At 43.6% G+C, this 19,265-nt stretch overlaps 2 protein-coding genes across 6 annotated transcripts in view; both read right to left on the bottom strand.

Moving 5' to 3' along the window:
* Positions 1-254: 254 nt before the first annotated feature.
* Positions 255-8,778, bottom strand: mysm1 (Myb-like, SWIRM and MPN domains 1). The gene is made up of 20 exons (XM_074635987.1): positions 8,621-8,778; positions 8,287-8,359; positions 6,836-6,906; positions 5,375-5,449; positions 5,206-5,284; positions 5,017-5,115; positions 4,318-4,837; positions 4,010-4,241; positions 3,726-3,856; positions 3,528-3,631; positions 3,357-3,434; positions 3,189-3,271; positions 3,043-3,097; positions 2,848-2,898; positions 2,500-2,574; positions 2,223-2,411; positions 2,010-2,142; positions 1,108-1,213; positions 937-994; positions 255-827 (listed from the first exon to the last, which is right to left on the bottom strand). The coding sequence occupies exons 1-20, from the start codon at positions 8,674-8,676 to the stop codon at positions 471-473; spliced, it is 2,625 nt and encodes an 874-aa protein (XP_074492088.1). The 5' UTR covers positions 8,677-8,778; the 3' UTR covers positions 255-470.
* A 1,770-nt stretch (positions 8,779-10,548) lies between these two features.
* suco (SUN domain containing ossification factor) overlaps positions 10,549-19,265 on the bottom strand; it is a 52,341-nt gene continuing 43,624 nt past the window's right edge. For 3 of the 5 annotated variants that reach the window (XM_074635982.1, XM_074635984.1, XM_074635985.1), the window contains 7 exons: positions 17,866-19,236; positions 17,240-17,327; positions 17,039-17,143; positions 16,135-16,289; positions 15,773-15,864; positions 14,931-14,986; positions 10,549-13,693 (listed from right to left, as the gene is read on the bottom strand). In XM_074635982.1, the coding sequence (XP_074492083.1) occupies positions 13,106-13,693; positions 14,931-14,986; positions 15,773-15,864; positions 16,135-16,289; positions 17,039-17,143; positions 17,240-17,327; positions 17,866-19,236 (2,455 nt within the window). In that variant the 3' untranslated portion in view covers positions 10,549-13,105. The remainder of the gene's footprint in view (positions 13,694-14,930; positions 14,987-15,772; positions 15,865-16,134; positions 16,290-17,038; positions 17,144-17,239; positions 17,328-17,865; positions 19,237-19,265) is intronic. The other 2 variants (XM_074635983.1, XM_074635986.1) reach the window with 2 other exon arrangements.

The following is a 19,265-nucleotide window of genomic DNA, read 5'->3' as shown; positions in this document are numbered from 1 at the left end:
CAAAACGATTAAGCTAATAATTACGAATCCCAGTGGACAATTTTGACAACATTTAACTTATCGTCATAGAAGCTAGTACTTTCCTTCCATTGAAAGGAAACTGTGACTTCTTTATGACATTCACTCATATGGAGGAGACAAAAGTGTGACCTCAATTTTAGACGTGTTGTAAAACAACAGCATCTAAAAGCACAATAACCAAAATATATATCATCAAACTACACAAAACTAATATAAAACAAGACAACAAAATATATAAAATGATTTTTATTTCACTTAGAAGGTTGACACATACATTGTCCTCTCTCTCTCTCTCTCTCTCTTTCTAGCTTTTGGTTAAAGGACTTTACTAAAAAATAATAAAATATTAAAAAACTAAATGAGTGAGTTGATAATACTGATACAAAACCTTCATCATATTTACATAAGAGTTTATACTTTGTTAAATATACAGTCAGATATATTGTCCATCACAGTAGATAGTCATGTTCAGTGGACAACACAGAGCCCAGATGTAAAACGGTGCTGCTGTCTGTCTCCGAGGTCGTGTCTGTGGTCTGTACTCTGCCGTCTGAAGTTCTGCCAGAATCCGGATCAGAGCCTCTTCCTCCCTCCCGAGGCCTCTCCTCACCCATCAGCTGATCAAAAGCAAAGTCATCTGAGTCCACTGGTCTGTGTGAGATATTTAAAGATTCCTCCTCTTCCTGGTCAGACGAATCCTGCTTGGCAATAAAGTCGGACTGGAAAAGGGCCTGGATCTGGGTGAGGAAGGGGTCTCCCTCCTCATCTGGCAGGGGCTCCAGGTACCTGGCCAGAGACGACAGCATCTAAAAGGGAGGTGATAGATGGAAGAGGTCAAGTGAGACAAAAACAATAAAACAATAGTAGCTGAGGTGAATCAGTTAATAAAGCTTTTAGCCACTAGGCTGGACAGACCTTCTCCAGACAGGTGAGATGGGAGTCTTTCTGGAAATATCTGTCCATCTGCACACTCCTACCCGGAGTAGAGAAAGGAACAGTTTAGATACTCCACCATTAAGCTTTAAGACAAAAAGGCAGGATCAGCATTAGGCCCTGTGTGTCAGGAGGAGTCAGTTTCTCACTCACCAGGGTGTTTGACAGTATTTGTGGATGATCCACTGAGCTCTCCTCAACGTCTGCTCCCAGTCTGGAATGTCTTGTGATGACAGGAAGTCGAATCTGTAGGGCAGCTCTGGGGGAGGAACAGACAGAGAGAGAGACTCAGCCAGAGGATAAACTGTGTGCTGAAATCACTGACCTACATTGTCAGCTTGATTTCAAAGCCTCTTGATCTGAACTGTTTTGATGTTTTGAATGTCTTCTTGTGTGTGTGTGTGTGTGTGTGTGTGTGCATGGACGGATTACCAAACAGGCCTACTGGGCACAGGCCCAGGGGCCCCCTAACCTGTTGAGACAGAGCCTCTGTTTGACATGTCTTCTAATATTTCTTGTTGAGAAGTCACAAAGAGACACAAAACTACCAAAAAGAAACGCAAAATGTCTAAAAGAGATGCCAAATGACCAAAGAGAAACGCAAAATGATTACATAGAGATAAAAAACGACTACAAAGAGACACAAAACATCTAAAAGACATGCAAAATGACCACAAAAAGATGCAAAAGGACCAAAAAGAGACACAAAACAACCACAAAGAGATGTAAAACGTCTAGAAGAAATGCAAAATGACCAAAAAGAGATGCAAACTGACCAGAAAGAGACATAAAAACAACCACAAAGAGACGCAAAATGTCTAGAAGAGATGCAAAACAATAAAAAAGAAACGCAAAATGACCAAAAAGAGACACAATATGATTACAAAGAGATGTAAAACAACCAAAATATGTCTCTTTGTAGAATCTGTGGCTCTTGTTCTTATGTAGGCAGGGCTGAGCCCTTCACTTGAATGTTCCCAGGGGCCCATTGTCTTATAATCCACCTGGGTGTGTGTGTGTGTGTGTGTGTGTGTGTGTGTGAGTGTTAAACATACTCTGTGGGCCCAAAGCCTCCTGGCTCTCTTTCACCAGCAGACAGGTAGTTTGGGAGTGCGGCGAAGGGTTGGCCGGGTCATACGGGCTCACTATCATCCCGATGAAGGGCGCTCCGCCACGTGAGAAATAACTCTGGAACAATCAGAACAAAAGGAATCAGGTCACATGTTCACGACTCCAGTGAGACTTCTCTTCTGATCCATTCACTTTACCTGGAACTGGTCCTGCGTGTTGATGTCCCGTACTGACGGGTTGGGGTGGAAGGTGGGATGCGAGTGGTACCAGCCCACCACGCTGAAGCCCAGAGACGACAGCACGTCACAGGCCTGCGTCTGAGACAGCGGGTCCATCTCACACTGCAGACCGGTACTCACACTGTTGCACGGCTCTGCTGCAGAGATCTGCACAGAAAACAAAGAATACTGTATATAGTAAATAATATCTCCATCCTCATCGTCCACATTGTTGCTTTTCACTCCTTTCCCCTACCTTTAATACTCTCTCTTCTTCATTGAAGGTTCCACCCAGCAGGCCGATGACTTCCCCCCGCGACACGTGGGCATGCTGACAATCACACAACACATTTGATCGTTTTTGAAACATTAAAGTACAATAAATAAATGACAGAATAAATGAGACAATTGTTTCAGATTGTAACATGACAAAATCATGTATAGGCTTGCCTTATAGCAGGTAAGTGGATTAACAGTTCACGATGCATGCAGCACACTGGAGAAACTTTCTCCAAGCTGACTAACTCTTAACATGTCAGTGTGATTCAAAAAGGAAAATACATTCAGCTTGTGTGGGTTGTGTGTAGAGTATAGTATAGTATACCATGTCCATTATGAGAAGAGTCTCTGCACACACAATGACCTGGAACGGTTCCTGGGGAGAACAGCAAAGAAGAACTTTTAATACTTTTTAAACTTTAAAAAAAACAGGATTATGTAGGTTATGTACACATAATAAATGGTGAAATTCCCAGCTTGCAAGATACATTAGACTACTGATGACTGAATGGCCACTGACCTGCACATCCTCTCCAAAATACCTGCAGGGGATCAACTGGAAGGGATCAATAGACCTAAAGGAAGGAGTGAAACCACAAAATTTACACACATAAATCCAAGGCTGTCTTGAATCCGTACATGTTTGCATGAATCCATCATGCTCACCCTCTGAATCTGGAGATCTTGCAGGGTTTCGGCTGCTTCTTCATCTCTTCTCTCCGCAGAGCGAGCTCCTCTGCACTGAGATGCTGATGAAAACACCACCAACACAGGATCAGTAAATGTGTATTCACCCAGTGATCAATAGTTTAGTGTGTGTCAGAGTTTCCAAACCTCAAACGTCTGTCCCTCCAAATCTTTAGAGTCACACCAGTTTCCCCATGTGTCCCGAACACGGCGCTTCCTGGTCCGCTAAAAACGTGCAGCCAATCAGCAGTTAGCTCAAAGACCAGCAAACTTACAGTTTATATTCTTTATGGGAATTTGGAGTTTATGGGGACCTACCATGCTCTGCAGTCTCTGGGCGAGCTGGTAGGCCTCAAGCACATCTCTGCCCACCTTATGCTTGGAGCGGTCCACCACCTTTGGCCGATTATAGACCGCTTGCTCTATGAGAGAAGAGGCACAGCTAACAAATTTAAAAGGAAGCCAGATTTTTTTTTAGAGAACAGAAGAATGGCGTCATCGGCTCAGTAAAGTTACCGCAGTTGAAGTTGATGGCTCCAATGAGCTCCAGGTAGGTGTGTATCCTCCCGATGCAGTTGACATCTCCGCAGTTCTTCAGTCCAGGACGGACTGACGTCTTGTTCAGGTACTTGGGTTTACTCCTCAACCTGGTGAACAGTCGTGGTGACAGAAGTTACCGAACATGTATTAAAAGGGTCGTTTGAAGTGGGGTTGTATGACGTACTTATCCATAGTCATTGTATTACCTACAGTTCTTCTTCTACACTTTAAAACACCCAAACTATCCCTTAAAGTCTTACCATTGATCCAGGATGTAGTTTCGGATCTTAAGGTATCTTTCAGGGGTCTTTGATGGTCGTCCCTCAAAGAACTCTGGGATAGCTTGTTTCTCATCCTCAGCGATGGTCTCCATGTCCATCTCTACTTCATGCTCAGGTGCCTTAAGCTCCTCCACTTCCTCATCCTCCTCTTCCTCATCCTCCTCCTGGTCTTCCTTTTCAGCTGGACTCTGCTCAGTCTTATCAGCAGAATCTGGGAAGCAAACACGATCACAGTGTAACTTCATCATGAGGTGGCTTTACATCAAAACAGCAGGTGTGAGTCTTACCTGTGCCATCGCTACAGGCCTCTTCCAGTTGACCAGTCTGCGCTGAGCTCTCACACTGGGAGCTCTGGCCTTCGTTCTCATCAGTCATTTGCTCCGAGTTTGTCTGAGGGAGTGATGCTCGTTCACTGCCTTTCTCATCCAGCCCAGTAAAACCAGTCATCTCTGAGTAAGGGAGGGAAGACGAGGGTTGAGGACTTTGTGGAGACAGTGAGGTGAGGCTCGGTCGGTCCTCTGTCTCAGTCAGACCCGCCTCTTTCTGTTCCTCGGTGTCTTCCTGGACCTCGGTGCTCACTAGCTGCTGCTCTGGCTCAGTTTTGACAACAGCCTGCGGTTTGTTGTCATCGTCTCCGTCATCGCTCAGGTCGTCAGTGATGTCCACCTCCTCGTCCTCTTCATCAGAGAGCTTCTCTATGCGGACTGTGTTTGTCAGGGTGGATGCATGACTGGAGGTGGGTTGAGGAGGTTGTAGGTGCAGCGCAGGACCAGCAGAGGGAGCTGCAGCTCTGGGATCTGATTTAGCCTGAAAAAGAATATACAGATGATGAAAGAGTTTGTTTGTTCTTCATTTTTATTTCCCACACCTCCCTGGGGAATATGTTCTGGAAAGAGTTTTAATAATGAAGAAAGTACAAGTTTAACTGTGGGAGACTACTGTATTAGCAAACTGAAACAGATGGAGAGAGTAAAGGCAAGTCTCACCTTGTGTTTAAAATACTGTCTGGCATAACTCTTGACCTGAAGAATGGAACGGCTTCCAACCAACTTTGCAATCTTAGTCCACCTTCGACCAAACTGAGCCTGCAGAAAAACACACCTAGTATGTTAGACAATACACTCACAAAGTAATCTGTTACAGGCCTGTAAAGCCAGGCAACAGGGAAAGCTTACCAGTCCTTCCTCAAACAGGTCTTTCTCCTGTTTGGACCAATGAGAAGAAGCGCCTGAGGCCGACGTCTTGGCTGGAGACCTGAACATCCGAAAAGTTCGACATCAACACCAACAACATGGAGGTGTGTACTCTGCTCATATGTTAATGCTGGAGGAAGGATTGACTTACTTCTTCACTTTGGGCTCGTTGTGAGCATCACTTTCCCAAATATGGTTAGGAATCCCTTCACCTGTCAGATAGTATCTACAAGTCTGGTTCAGGACCAATAGACTTAATACTGAGTGTTATTCCAACTATGTATCTGGACAAAATACACTGTGCATTATAGTTCAACTTGAAACAGAAAACATGATGAACATTTCCACTATAGCAAATATCTATAAATAAATATGGTCTAAATGAGAACACTGCATTTCCACAACATAACCGAGAGCAGCCCATTCAAAATACTCTCGTCAATAAACTACCATTTGAACGTTAATATGATCCTGAACATAACTTTGCCTAGTAGTTCCGTCTAATATATTAGACACTACAGAATCTGCCTGGTCAAGCCAAAATATTTAAAGTACTTATAAATGTGTTTATTCAACTAATCCTTAGGTTTGGACTGTCAGGGGTAATCGAGAGGTAAGGATGTGTATCTGTGAAAGGTGTGATAAATCAACGTACAACACTCCTGTATCCTTATCAATATAGGCCCATGTTTTACTTACTTTGTAAATGTTTTATATTTGAGTCTTATATGGTGATTTTTCCTAAAATTATCTCCAAGCCGAGCTTAAACTTGAGACCCTTATTTCTTTAAATTATCTTAAACTTATAATAGTGGAAGGGGTCACTGAAAGCTGCAGTTGCTTCAATTAATCAACAAACACATGACTAAATATTGCTGCCTTGTTAATGCACTGTATTAGGTGATGTATTTATTGTCGTAGCTATTGTTGCTGTTGTGATCTGATGCTGTTTGACCCTGTCTTGGCTAGATCTCACTAGTAAAAGAGGTTTTAATCTCAATGTGACTTCCTAGTTAAATAAAGGTTTATAGGTCACTGGCTCTGCAGCTCATCACCAAACAGAGGAGCTGGTTAAACGGGAGGCTGCTGCTCCCCAAGTGCTCCACAGACAGACTCCGGAAATCCTTTGTCCCCCGAGCCATCAAACTGTACAACACCTCTCTAGGGAGGGGGGGGGGGGGGGGGGGGGGGACAAAGGAGGACAGTCTGCAGGACAGATAATAATGCACACAGTGCACTTTAGACTAAGCTACTGGAGTTACCCTGCACTATACTCATTTTTAACAGTTTCTTCTGCACTATATTCACTTTTGTAATAGTCGTGTATCACAGCTGTTACCCTGCACTATATTCAGTTTTAACAGTTTTCTTCATCTCTTTGTATTTTTAATATCTGGTATATTTTTTTGTACTTTGCACTACTAACTTTTTTACAGCCTTTTTACTAATATGTTTTCACTATGGAACTGTGATGCTGGAAACTTGAATTTCCCTCGGGATCAATAAAGTTACTATCCAGCTATCTATCTATCATCTATCTATCTATCTATCACCATTATGATATTATCATTTCCAGTGTTGTGTGATGCATTTGGGGTGAATGAAAGGATACTGTTCCTCCAGCAGCATCCTCTCTATCACCTCCCTGTTCTCCGGGCTGATGGAGCTGTCCAGCTCCCAGGGCTGCACAACAGAGAAGCAACACACACAGTCAACACCAGCATTAACAGACACACACATAGTTATATATATATGGTCCCACACAGAAGCTGCATCTCATTTCAGCATTTTTCGCCTCTTCGACTCCTCGCTCCTCGATCCTCCGGCTGTGACCCGGAAATCGATCTCAGTCCTCCATCTTGAAGGACGTCCCAATTCATAAAATGCGCATCGAGGAGCAAGGATCGAGGAGCGAGGAGGCTTGCTGGAGGAGCTATGAGCGAGGATACACCAGTGCATCCTCCAGTGTTTCCTGCACGGAAGTTTATCACCGACCGACACGCCCCCTTATTGGATATCAGTTATTGATTGGACGCTGCGCCCGATCAGACTGATCAGATACATCAACATCACTAGAGTTTCATACCAGAGTGAAGACGGATCACAGATTAACAGTTTTATTTATAACTTTCTTCATTTATTAGAAAGAGTTTTCTTTTGATGATCTGTTATTTCACTCATTCACTTTTATTAAGTATCCAGTTAAAGTCAGAGAGAGAAGGGGAGTCTGTCTTTTATACCTTTTACATCATTTATCCTCATTTCCATTCAGTCACATGTGAAGCTGATAATTCCTGAGCATCGGGTTTGATATGAGTTATATCATTTCACTTTCCCCTCAAACATTCAGACTAATACATAACTTCTACTGTCAGAATATAAATTAATACAGACGCTAATAATGAATAAATAATATAAAGATATTGTGCCAGTAGAGATGGTTCCTGGTCCTCTAAGCAGGACTCAGTCCACAGTAGAGATGGTTCCTGGTCCTCTAAGCAGGACTCAGTCCACAGTAGAGATGGTTCTGGTCCTCTAAGCAGGACTCAGTCCACAGTAGAGATGGTTCTGGTCCTCTAAGCAGGACTCAGTCCACAGTATAAATACAGACTGCAGCTGTTGTGCAGGTGCAGGTGTTTGTTAAACAGGTAACAGGCTACAGAGAGGAAACACTGCTGCTCTGATAACTCTGTTTCTTTATTAGTATTAGATCAGTTCAGACATAAACAGCTGTTGAAGCCAACTGACAGCTGATCCAGCTGTGATCAGCTGCTGCTGTCATCAGAAACGGACGTCGCTTCACGTGACGCTTCAGAGGAAACGACGTCTCATGTCTCTAAAAACATATTTACTCGTTTCCTCTCTCCTCGAGTCTTTTCCTCGCCTCCTCCGCTCACATCTCCCGGGGGCGGGACTAAGACGCGAGTCGAGGAGTCGAGGAGTCGAGGAGTCAAGCCGTATAAAAGCACTAATGGGAAAGACCCAGAGAGTCAACACCAGCATTAACACACACACAGTCACAGATACACACAGAGGGAGTCATCTGAAGGACTGTTATCTCACCAGTATTCCTGCGCTGCTCTTCCAGGCAGACTGAATGAACTGCTCCTGAACTAAACCTCCTCCATCCAGCTCACTGCAGCAGAAAGAAAAGACATTAACACGGCCGAGGAGACACCTATGCATAGATATACAACTATAAACCTGCACCTCTCATCCATCAACACAGCTAACCGAGGAGCTAACCGAGGAGCTAACCGAGGAGCTAGCAGCAGCTGTGTCTGCACTGAGGGACTGAAGACAGCCAGCAGGTCTCAGTAGACTAGTGTAGACTACAACACACAACACCAGCACACTGTAGAGATGTTAATTAATCAGAAACAGTCAACATTCTCACCTAATACTGCTGTCAAACTCATCTCCCTCGATATCAACATCCACCTCGTCCTCCATGTTGTTGGAGAAACGTAAACAACGGAGCGATACCCGGATGACCACAGCGCTCCGCTCTGCTCACAGCGACACCTGGTGGTGGGAGGTAACATGCACAGGGTGGTAACAGGGAGGTAACATGCACAGGGAGGTAACATGCACAGGGTGGTAACAGGAAGGTAACATGCACAGGGTGGTAACAGGAAGGTAACATGCACAGGGTGGTAACAGGGAGGTAACATGCACAGGGTGGTAACAGGGAGGCAACATGCACCAATTCATATATTAATCCCATATTTCTGATAACCCTGCATCGATGTTCTACTATATCACTTTGATATTGTGAATATAAAAAAATACAATCTATTTTATTATAATACTAGGCATTTCCGTTATTTATGATCATGATTATTATTATTATTATTTTAACGAATTTCAATTTATTTTCCACTCACTTACTTATTATTATTATTATTATTACTAATATGTTGTCTGCTTCTTTGGTTGTTTGTCCTTGCTTTTATTTTATTTATTTATTTATTTCTTCTCTATTCTTTTTTTAATTTTATTTCCCCTTATATAAAATATTACATTTTATATATTTGCGCTTTGTCTTGGTCATTTGTATTGTGTGATTGAGTTATTTTGTATCTTGGAGAAACAAGCGCAGGTATTGTTTAGCAGAGTCAATAAATAAAAAGTCAAATAAATAAATAAATAAAAAAAGTCACCAAGGAAGTTGCTTTTGGCATCTAGTGTTTGATTATTTGCAGTGGAGGAATGTAACTACCGGTTAGATACACCCCAGGTGAATAGGTTAAAAAAAAAGTTGATTACTTACATTAAGACAATTCTTCTTTGTATAATAAGTTTTCTGAAGTTTTATAAGCAAATGAGGCATTATCTTATTAAATATGTGCCAATTTGCATACATTTCCAGAACAGAAATCTGAACATTGGATAAAGCCAGGTTCAAAATTATTGTTTCAATTTGTTGACACATTCGAGTCAAAGGTTTTTACAGAGGGAAGTTTGGATATCCCTTTCTATCGCTCCATAAATCAGAAAATACTGTCAACAGCCATAAAAAAAATTATTTTCGCCATGTTTTTAAGAATAAAATGTTGTATAAATTAGGCTATGAATGATATATGAACAAACCCCTCATTAAAAACCTTCAGAATATAGACAGGAATTAAACTGGAAAGTTTGGTGTATGTAAAGTCTGCTGAAGTGGAGATCTCTGGCTCAGAGTCTGAGAAAAAAACCTCAAAAATATAACATGCACCACAGGTTCCATCCAGTGGTTTCCTATATCTTGTTTAATGTCCTATAGTATTATATCCGTGGGGAGGAGTGTCAGTATATACATCTCCTGCATGAACAAAATACTGAAGTTTATGTTCCATTTGCCCCGATTTATTTTTAAATTTCTTCAGTTCTGGGAAACCACTGTAACCTTAGTGGTAACATTTCCAACAGCATTTGAAGGCAGCGTAATGAATGATGCCTTACATACAGACCCAAACTACCCTGCTGGATTTTATTTTATCTTATAGCAAGGGAGAGAAAATTATATTCTACCCATCTTGGCTTTCTAAAGCCTGTTTTGTGGTTGTACTGAAGCTTTAACACTTTAGAAATAAGTCAGTTTAAGTGTTGTCATCAGCCAGTCAGGTGAAGTTAGCAGAACATATCACATGTGCATCAATGGCCTAGTATTGTGCATGTAAACCCCTGTGGCAACATTTTATTATACTCCCATGATTAGCTCGGTTGTGACCGTCAGTTTCCCTAAAGCGAACAAATGCACCCATTATCTTTTCCTTTAAGGACTAGGATTTAAGTGAAGGCTGAATATGAAGTCAACCACAATAAAATCCAACGACAAAGTGAAAGACAACAAAAAAAAGGTTTTATTTAGAAATTCACAGTTTCTAATGGCACTACATTTTTGTAGTAACTCACTCCTGCTCAAAAATACTGTGCAGCTCTTCAGAGTAATCACAGAGAGAAAGAGGAGGATAGAGAGAGAGAGAAAGAAGAAGAGATAGCACTTGACATATACGGTAAAAAAAAAAAAAAAAAAAAGGCATGAGGAGTCATACAAAGTGCACACTGAGCTCCTAGAATTTCTCTCCATTCGCTGTGTTACGGGATAAGTAGATTCAAAGTAGTCTTTCTCATAACACAGACACACACACATACATGAGATCAACTAAATCCTCACGTGCATACGGGTTCACACACACAAACAAACAGAACATCATTCAAAAAAAGGGTTTAAAAAACTCATGATTTGCTCGGCCTGTGGAACATACAGAATCACATTAATAGTGTTCCAAGTTTACCCATCGTCGCTGCGTTCCCTTTATTCAACGATTCACATCCTTCTCCTCACAAACCACAAGTACTATCGAGGTGGGGCGAACACATAAAGTCAAAGAGCGATGACAAGTGAATAAAAGAGTGTACAATGAGAGTGAGGATGCACAGAGAGGGAGATTAGGAAAGCGGGCATGGAGAGGGGTTTAAAGCTCCTAATGGGAATTAAGAGTGGTTAATAAAAGCAGGCATATTAAAAAAAACTTTTCTTCACAGTCACAGAAAGTCGTGCAATGGGGGGGTCGGAGGTGGATAAAGATATGTAAAGAGAAAGAGGAGCTGGTCAGGAGAGGTAATGATGGGAGAGTAAGAAGATCATTCTCTGTCTCTGTCAAAATGTATACAAGTCCAACCACACAGAGCCAGTCAGAAACCGCATACATAAAGAAAAATATACATTTTATTATTTAAAAAATGAGCTCCCCCTTCGCACACGACTCCCTACGCTGTTTAAACATTAAACTGAATGTTAACGCAAGGTCAGTCATGAAATCGTGAAGTTAAAATTCAATGCTGAAACACAGAAGACAGGACAATAATTAACAATTTAGTCCTTCCCACTATCCAACTTCACCCAGCAGCTCTGAACAACAAATACAAACGCAGCAGTGTGACGATCCTAAAAGACGTTTTGTAAATCAATACTCAATTATCTTGTTATGCTGCTGCAGGACATGTGATTGCTATCAAACAGGATAAGAGGCGGCCATAATGTCAGAGCCCGAGATAAAATGTAAAAAGAAGAAATTGTGTCAGTGCGGTTGAGTGCATCTCTCACTGTAATATATTTCTGTAACATTCTCACATGGATAAACTGCTTCGACACTGCAGGACTGGGAGAAAGCAAGTTATGTAAGAAAAAAAATCTGTAGTTAAATAAATAAATAGATAAATAAAACTGGTCTGTCAGACTCGGCTACAGGGTCCCAGTACGATGTGTGTGTGTGTGTGTGTGTGTGTGTGTGTGTGTGTGTGTGTGTGTGTCTGTGACGGTAAAGTGTAAACATTCAGCTCTGCAACCCAATGTGCTCCTACAGTACATTGTGCCCTGAACAGGAAACCTCCATACTGGCTGTGAGAATAAATCAAACAAACCACACATAAGCAACGATAAGTGAGGAGGAGCGTGGCTCAGCTACGGATGAAAGAAATAATAAAATATAAACAGAAAAAAAGACAATAAACCCTCATAATGGCTTCGCTCCATCCTGTTTGAACCAATACAGTGCAATTTCTCTCTATTTGGTGCGTGAGCAAGCACTTCGGGCCCAGCCCAAACTAACCAAGTAGATAGTGAACTAGTAGGATCCAAAGACAGCTGCGGTTGTATTTGTAATATGAGGTTATAAAGTGAAAGGACTAACACATTCGGACATGTAAAATGTTCTTCATTCAGCTCTGGTGGTTGGTTTGGAACAGACTGACGGAGACAGGGGAAGAGAAAACAGAAAGTTTGGTGTTGTACGATGAACTCTGGTCCCATAAACAAAACACCTGCAGTCATGTTAGGATGCAATATAAAAGACAGAATGGATCAAATGATGGCGATGAAAGACAGAAGGAAATAAGAGAAGTAGTTTGTCATGCTCCACAGTTCTCACATTTCATCCAAAAGAGCAGCTAATACTTCTTGATGCCCCCCGTAGGTGAAGGAACGTAGAGTTGAGGCCAGCACCTCTCTTCACTGTGCGGATTAAAGCCTACTGGTGCTCAACTGTCATGGGACAATGTGCTTTTTCCAGTAGAAAAAAACCCCATCTGGAACACACTTCAATGGATTTGACTTGTGTTAATGTTCCACCACGGTATCTCTCTCTGTCAACAACTCTTTCAATTTCATATTTCTTAGCATTAAAAGAACGAATATAAAGGCACGTAACCGTAAACAGCTCTTTGACAGGAGTGGATGAGGACCGGAGGATGTCGCGCTACTGCTGCCACAGCCACTTCAGTTCCACGGTGCGCCTGGGTGCTCATGGGATATGTGGTTCTTTGGGATGCAGTAAGTGCTCATCTCCTCACAAGTCTGCTACCATATAGTGTGTGTGTAAATAGAAAGTTGTGTTCAGACATGTCCGGTGCCCGCCGTCACCCCGATGGTCCCGACACTGATCTCCTTGTTTCCCTTCATAAGCTGCTGCAGGCTGGGCAGAGAAGCGACGCCACCGCCCCGCATGGCAGGGAACTGCAGCTCCGTCTGCCGCGACTTCCGCCGCTTCATTGAGCGCTTCTCCTGGCGGGGCTTGGCGGGAGGCTGCTGGAGGGAGAAAGGCAGGCTGTGCCCGTTGCACAGGCCGGCGGAGGGGAAGACAGGAGAGGGAGGGGCGAGGCGGCTTGTGAAGGATTCCTCGGAGTGGGTGGACGAGCTGCAGCTGCTGGTCTCTGAGGGGAACTCCTTGGAGGTGCAAGTGGGCAGTGATGACACCTCCTCTGCAGAGGGAGGCGGTGGCGGTGGGAGAGAAGGAGGAGGAGGAAGAGAAGGAGGAGGAGGAAGAGGAGGAGGAGGAGGTGGTGGTGGTGGAGGTGGTGGCAGCGCAGGGAGGCAGGGTTGGAAGCCGTTACAGTTTAGATCCCCGTTAATGAGCGGAGCAGAGGGATCGGCCGGCTTCAGAATCTCAACCTTGTCCAAAGACTTTGACTTGCAGCGCTTTTTCTGCAGGACAAACATAAAACAAGTGGAGCGAATGATGAAATAAAGAACATTTAGAGAAAGTCAAGATACATCTAATAATGTAAAGCCATATTAACCACTTTTGTGCTCGACATTAAGGTCACATAGATGGATCGAAGCCGGGTGGGAAAGTCTCATAGGGAGTGATGGAGGTATTATGGAAACTACTTATCTTAATTAAGTATTTTTCAGCCATCATTTCTTATTATTTTTATGTATTCTTATTTATACTATTCTTGCATTTATATTCAACACATTTAATAGATCCTACGTCTCAGCATTTTGTATTTACACTGTAGTTACATATCGTATGTGTTTGATGCACATATTTCTTATATTTCTCTTATTCTTATTTGTATTATTTATATATATTTCTCTTCATCTATTGTGTTATATATTGTAGCATTGTGCATATAATTTACATGTAAAAATACTCCTTTATTTCTATTTCTTACATTTCTTATGCTTTATATAAGAGCAACTGTAACGTCCCAGTGTCCCCCCCCAGGGATCAGTAAAGTATTTCTGATTCTGATTCATAACTGATCAGTGATGTGTTATGAGAAGGGCTTCAACTAAGTATTATTTTCATTGTCGATTAATCTGTTGATTAATTTCTCGATTAATCGATTAGTTGTTTGGTCTATAAAATGGTGAAAAATGTTGATCAGCGTTTCCCAAAGCCCAAGACGATGTCCTCAAATGTCTCGTTTTGTTAACAATTCGAAGATATTCAGTTTATTGTCATAGAGGAGTAAAGAAAGCAGAACATATTCACATTTAAGAAGCTGGAATCAGAGAAGTTTTACTTATTTTTCTTAAGAAATTACTCAAACCGATTAATCGGTTATCAAAATTGGTGATTATTTTAATGGTTGACAACTAATCGATTATTCTTTACAGCTCTGGGGAAGAGGTGTGTGGCGTGTTTTAAATTTGAGGGACTTGCATTGAAGCCCTTTTTCAAAGTCAGAAAATAAGCCCACGGCGTCCGCAAAGAAGTGGTTAACAGGTATTTGGAGTGGGCTGCTGCTCCCTTATCTCCACTGAGATCAGAAATCAGTGACAGCTGAAGAAGCCATTCACTGCTCTAGTAGCACACTTATATAGTACAGACTGACTGACTGACTGACTGACTGACTGACACTAGAAAAACACACAGCAAGAAAAGTAAGGCGGCCGTCACAGCCAACAGCAGCAGCTGGAACAAACACTGTACCTTTTTCTCTGGAGAAAACCTTAGAGGTTCTACAATGTACAAGTCATCGGGACCTACTGGGGAGGGGAGAGAGGGGCCAGGTTAATGATGGAATGGCAAACAGGAATACATACATGTAACAAGCATGAAGTGACCTTGCAAGTAGTTTTATCAAAAGTTGCAAAAATCAATTTTCTAATCACGGCTTAATGCAGAAGATAACACAAGTAATGTGACTAAAAGTAAGGTGAAGCTAAAATCACAGAAAAGACTTTGTCTTATTATCGATTACTACTTGCAAATGTCTACCATGAGCAGCGAAGCACCATGCTCTATTATTACACTCCTTAAGCCTGCATGTGGGCACAAGCTGGCAATGACAGCCTCTCAGCCTCAAGGGCAAACTCTCACACACTCACACACACATAGCTGAGGGATAATGAACAGCAGGGGGAGTTTTAGGTTTCATGAGTCAAAGACTTTATTCTTTTTTTGCTGCTTGCACCAGCCTCTCCCTGAGGGCTCGTGTTGCTCGAGGCACCGGCAACACCGGGGATATCACAGCCACTAAGCATGGCAACATGTGTGAGAGGAAAGAATGAAGATTAGGATGGTGACACATCCAAATGTGGACAGCTGTGCGGTAAGAGCTGCAGCAGTCTGATGCAACTAGCCTGAAAAGCTCTACGGTAGCGATAATATGATCTTTGCAATGAGCTGTGACTGTAGCATCAAGCCTCAATGTTGCTTCATGTTTCAATGACAAAAGAAGAGGGAGAAACATAATAGAGCGGAATAGAGAGGGCAGGTTTGAGGAGAGACTTGTGTGTATAGTGTCTGTGTTAAAGAGAGGGGGCTCTCACCATCTGTAGAGGACAAGTGGAACGACTTGGAGCGAACAAGCGGACAGGTCACCCTGCGCTTTAGGCTCATATCGTCATAGGAGGAGAAGCATCTGACGAAAGAAAGAAATAAGATTGACATTTGTGTTGTTGGCAAAGTGGCAGGATAGGAGTGACAGCCTAATAACAAGTGAAGTCAGGAAGTGACACATAATGTTCTATTCAAAAGCAGCATCATAAAACTGGGTGTACGGGATCACGATGACAAATCTGAGAATGGTAGAACAATAATATTATAAATAGCCAAGCCTACAGACGCAATATGTGCTACTCATATGTGATGGGAGTGTGTGTGTGTGTGTGTGTGTGTGTGTGAGACAAACCTCTTGGGGCTGGGGTAGTGGTTGCTCTTGGGAAGGGGAGCAGGGTTGGCGTTGGGGGCGGGAGAGGAGCTGCGGCAGCACTGCAGACACAGCAGGAGGCCCAGAGACAGACACAGAACCAGAGAGACCACCAGGTAGCTCTGACGGTCCGATACCTGCAGACGAAAAGGTAAACAGTGAAATGTTGTACAAGTCTGAAAATCACACACATTTAAAACATCACAATTTTGTGCGCATACATATTAATGCCTTTCCCCACATCAGTTTTAGAACTATAGTGGAGGTACTGGTATCATGTGAAAACATGAAAACCTAAGGAATCCAACCATGTCATTATAGCTTGTCCGGAGGGAGACTAAATAATGCTCCAACGTTAGGCTAAATTTTGGCAAGGAAAAACTGGCATGGTCATTTTCAAAGGGGTCCATTGACCTCTGACCTCAACATCTCTCTTGCTCACTGTAGTATCACCGGCCAAGCACCAAATACATCTGCTTGCGCACGAGCAGATCTGTTTCTTCAGCAGAAAACGGCTCACTTCACCAATTTTCCAAATCCGCCTTTTAAATAGCAACGCACCAATGTGCAGGCGCACCTGGCTTTTAAAGGGAACGGGAGATGACACTCCGATTGGTTTAATTCCTGTTACACCCAAAACACACCTATGATTAATTAAGAGACTAAATACAAACCCTTTAAGCCTTACATTGCGCCCAGATTATGTGCTGCTTAACTAGCTAAAGTGGAGTTGGACACGCCGTAAATTCACTTGCGCCATGCACTTTGGACCACATGCTATAGATCGTTAAAACAGGGCCCATTGTTGCTGAGCTTATTCCAAGCATGAAACCGAACATGTTTTCTGACTCTGGTTTGTGTTTGTCAATGAATACGGGTACGTTACCTCTCTCTGCAGCTGGCTGACGGTGGCGGTGAGATTGAGCATCAGTTTAGTGACGTTCTCCAGCTGGCTCTGAAGGAACTGGATGGACTCGGTCTGCTTCTGGTCCTGAAAAGCACAAGTTACTTAAATTATCATCAGACAGACTTTCTGATTATGCTTCAACTTGCTCTCATTGCTCTCATTGCCTTCATGTGAACTGACCTGCTCCTCAGCGATGCGTGAGGTGTTCTGCAGTTTGATGATGGTCTTGTTGAACGCTCTCTGCATCTCTTCCATCTGTTTACGGTATCTGAGCAACACAAATGCAAAGATTACAACCCAAAGCGTTTTGAATTCATGGTATAATAATGGCACTATCTTATCAATCTATTAAGCGATCAAAAAACAAACTTGAAAGAAGTGCTATGTAGTTATTGCCAAGGCTGTCAACCAATATTCTAAATTTGAATATATATTTTTGAATAGTAATAAAAACATTTAAATATGAAAATTAAAAGCAGCACTACCGCAGCTGTCTGCCTTGTGGGCACTGAATGACGGGTGTCACACAAATTCATGAATCATCCATTCCTCGTCCATTGCAGCTCTTTCACAGTGAGCAACAGGAATATATAGAAAACAGGGCGTCCGACCAAATTTCATCTCAAAACCGTGTCCTGCGTCGCTTTAGTCAAGTTAGGACTCAGTGTTATGGACGTAATGCGCAAAAATAGATATTTGAATAGTTTGTTTTTTTAGAACGAATCTTTGAACGTCATTTTTGCACAGTTTTGACAGCCGTGTTTATTACTATATAATTCTAAGGCTCACTGTGTCCAGTGGTTTACCTCTGGCTGAGCTCCTCCAGGTATCTGCTGGACAGACTCATGTTCATCTCCAGGGCTTTGATCCTGTTGTTGAGCCTCATGAACACGCTCTCCTTCTGGCTGGAGCCGTGCACCGTTCCCCCGTTCAATAACGCGCCGTTCCCCATCATCGCTCCGCCATTATAATCCCCTCCGTTCTGCAGCTCTGCATAGAAGTCTGTAGCTGTCCGGTGGACATTGCCATTCCCATTAGTGCTCAACAGGTCCTCGTACACCACGTCCTCCACCCGATGGGGATCTCCGGTGTGCAAGAGAGAGTCCACCTGTTCCCCATGAGTCTGAGAGGCCTGGACGCTGTGTCTCTGTGAGTCCCCACTGTCTGCGCCTGACTTTACTGTGTCTGTGTGAGTGTCAGTCAGTGGGGGAGTTGGTGGCAGTTCAGTGGGAGGGGGGATGAGGTCCTCAGGCCTCGATGCAGTGGGGAGAGGCTGAACAGGCTGCTCCTTGACAGGAGGAACCACAACACCAGGAGAGGCCGTCTCAGAGGCTACCGGCTGTGGGGGGGAGCTGACAGTAATAGTGGGGGTGGCACTGCTGGCCTGCTGCGTCTCTGGGATAGTGACGGCTGGGAGGGGGGGAGTGGGGACAGGGTCCAGGGTTGCGTCTTTAATGGGAGGAGGCAGCTTCTCTTCGTGGGATGGGGTGGGCAATGTCAGGGAACTGTGGATGTCTGAGAAACTGTGAGGGGGGATAGTGGCTGTCCTACTGGGCTCTAGGAGGATGTTGAGCTCTGGAGTGTGTGCATCAGGGGTGTGAGTGTTTGTGGTGGTGAGCACCTCACCCTCATTATGGCCCTTAACAGGCACCTCGGGCTCTGGAGCTTTCTCTGTGAGGGGAAGGGCTTCTTTGAGAGGCGTGGGAACAGGGGCAGGGATCAGTGGAGGTGTGTATGTGAGGGATGAGGTGTTTGCATCGGGGTGCGTCTGTGTTTGAGCGCTCAGCTGCCTCCGTTTGAGGTTGCGTTGTCTCTCCTTGGCCAACCTGGCGCAGCACCAGCGATGGAGAAGCTCCGGCAGGGTGGCCATGCAGGACAGAGACAAGGAGGAGAAGGAGGAGAAAGGACAGTACGTCTGGCTCTCCCACTGGTTCCTGTCTGCGTCCCTCCTCGTCGCCTCCTCCTCTCTCTTCTCTTCCTCTTCCTCTGCCTCCTCCTCCATCAGGGTGACAGTAGACTGTCTGGGCTCTTCGTCCTCCTCCTCTTCCTCCTCTACCAGAGTGACAATCTGTCTGTCCTCGTGGGAGTCGGATGATGAGGGGGAAGGTGTTGAAGAGTCAGCGGAGACATCGGAGTCCTCCTGGGTTGCAGGGTGTTCTGGCTCTGCAGGCTCCAGTCTGGAGGAGAGATACACATTTAGAAGCAT

The sequence above is a fragment of the Sebastes fasciatus genome, chromosome 5 (genome assembly GCF_043250625.1).
Source record: "Sebastes fasciatus isolate fSebFas1 chromosome 5, fSebFas1.pri, whole genome shotgun sequence".
NCBI classification, from domain to species: domain Eukaryota; kingdom Metazoa; phylum Chordata; class Actinopteri; order Perciformes; family Sebastidae; genus Sebastes; species Sebastes fasciatus.
This window is presented reverse-complemented; position numbering and strand designations above follow the sequence as displayed.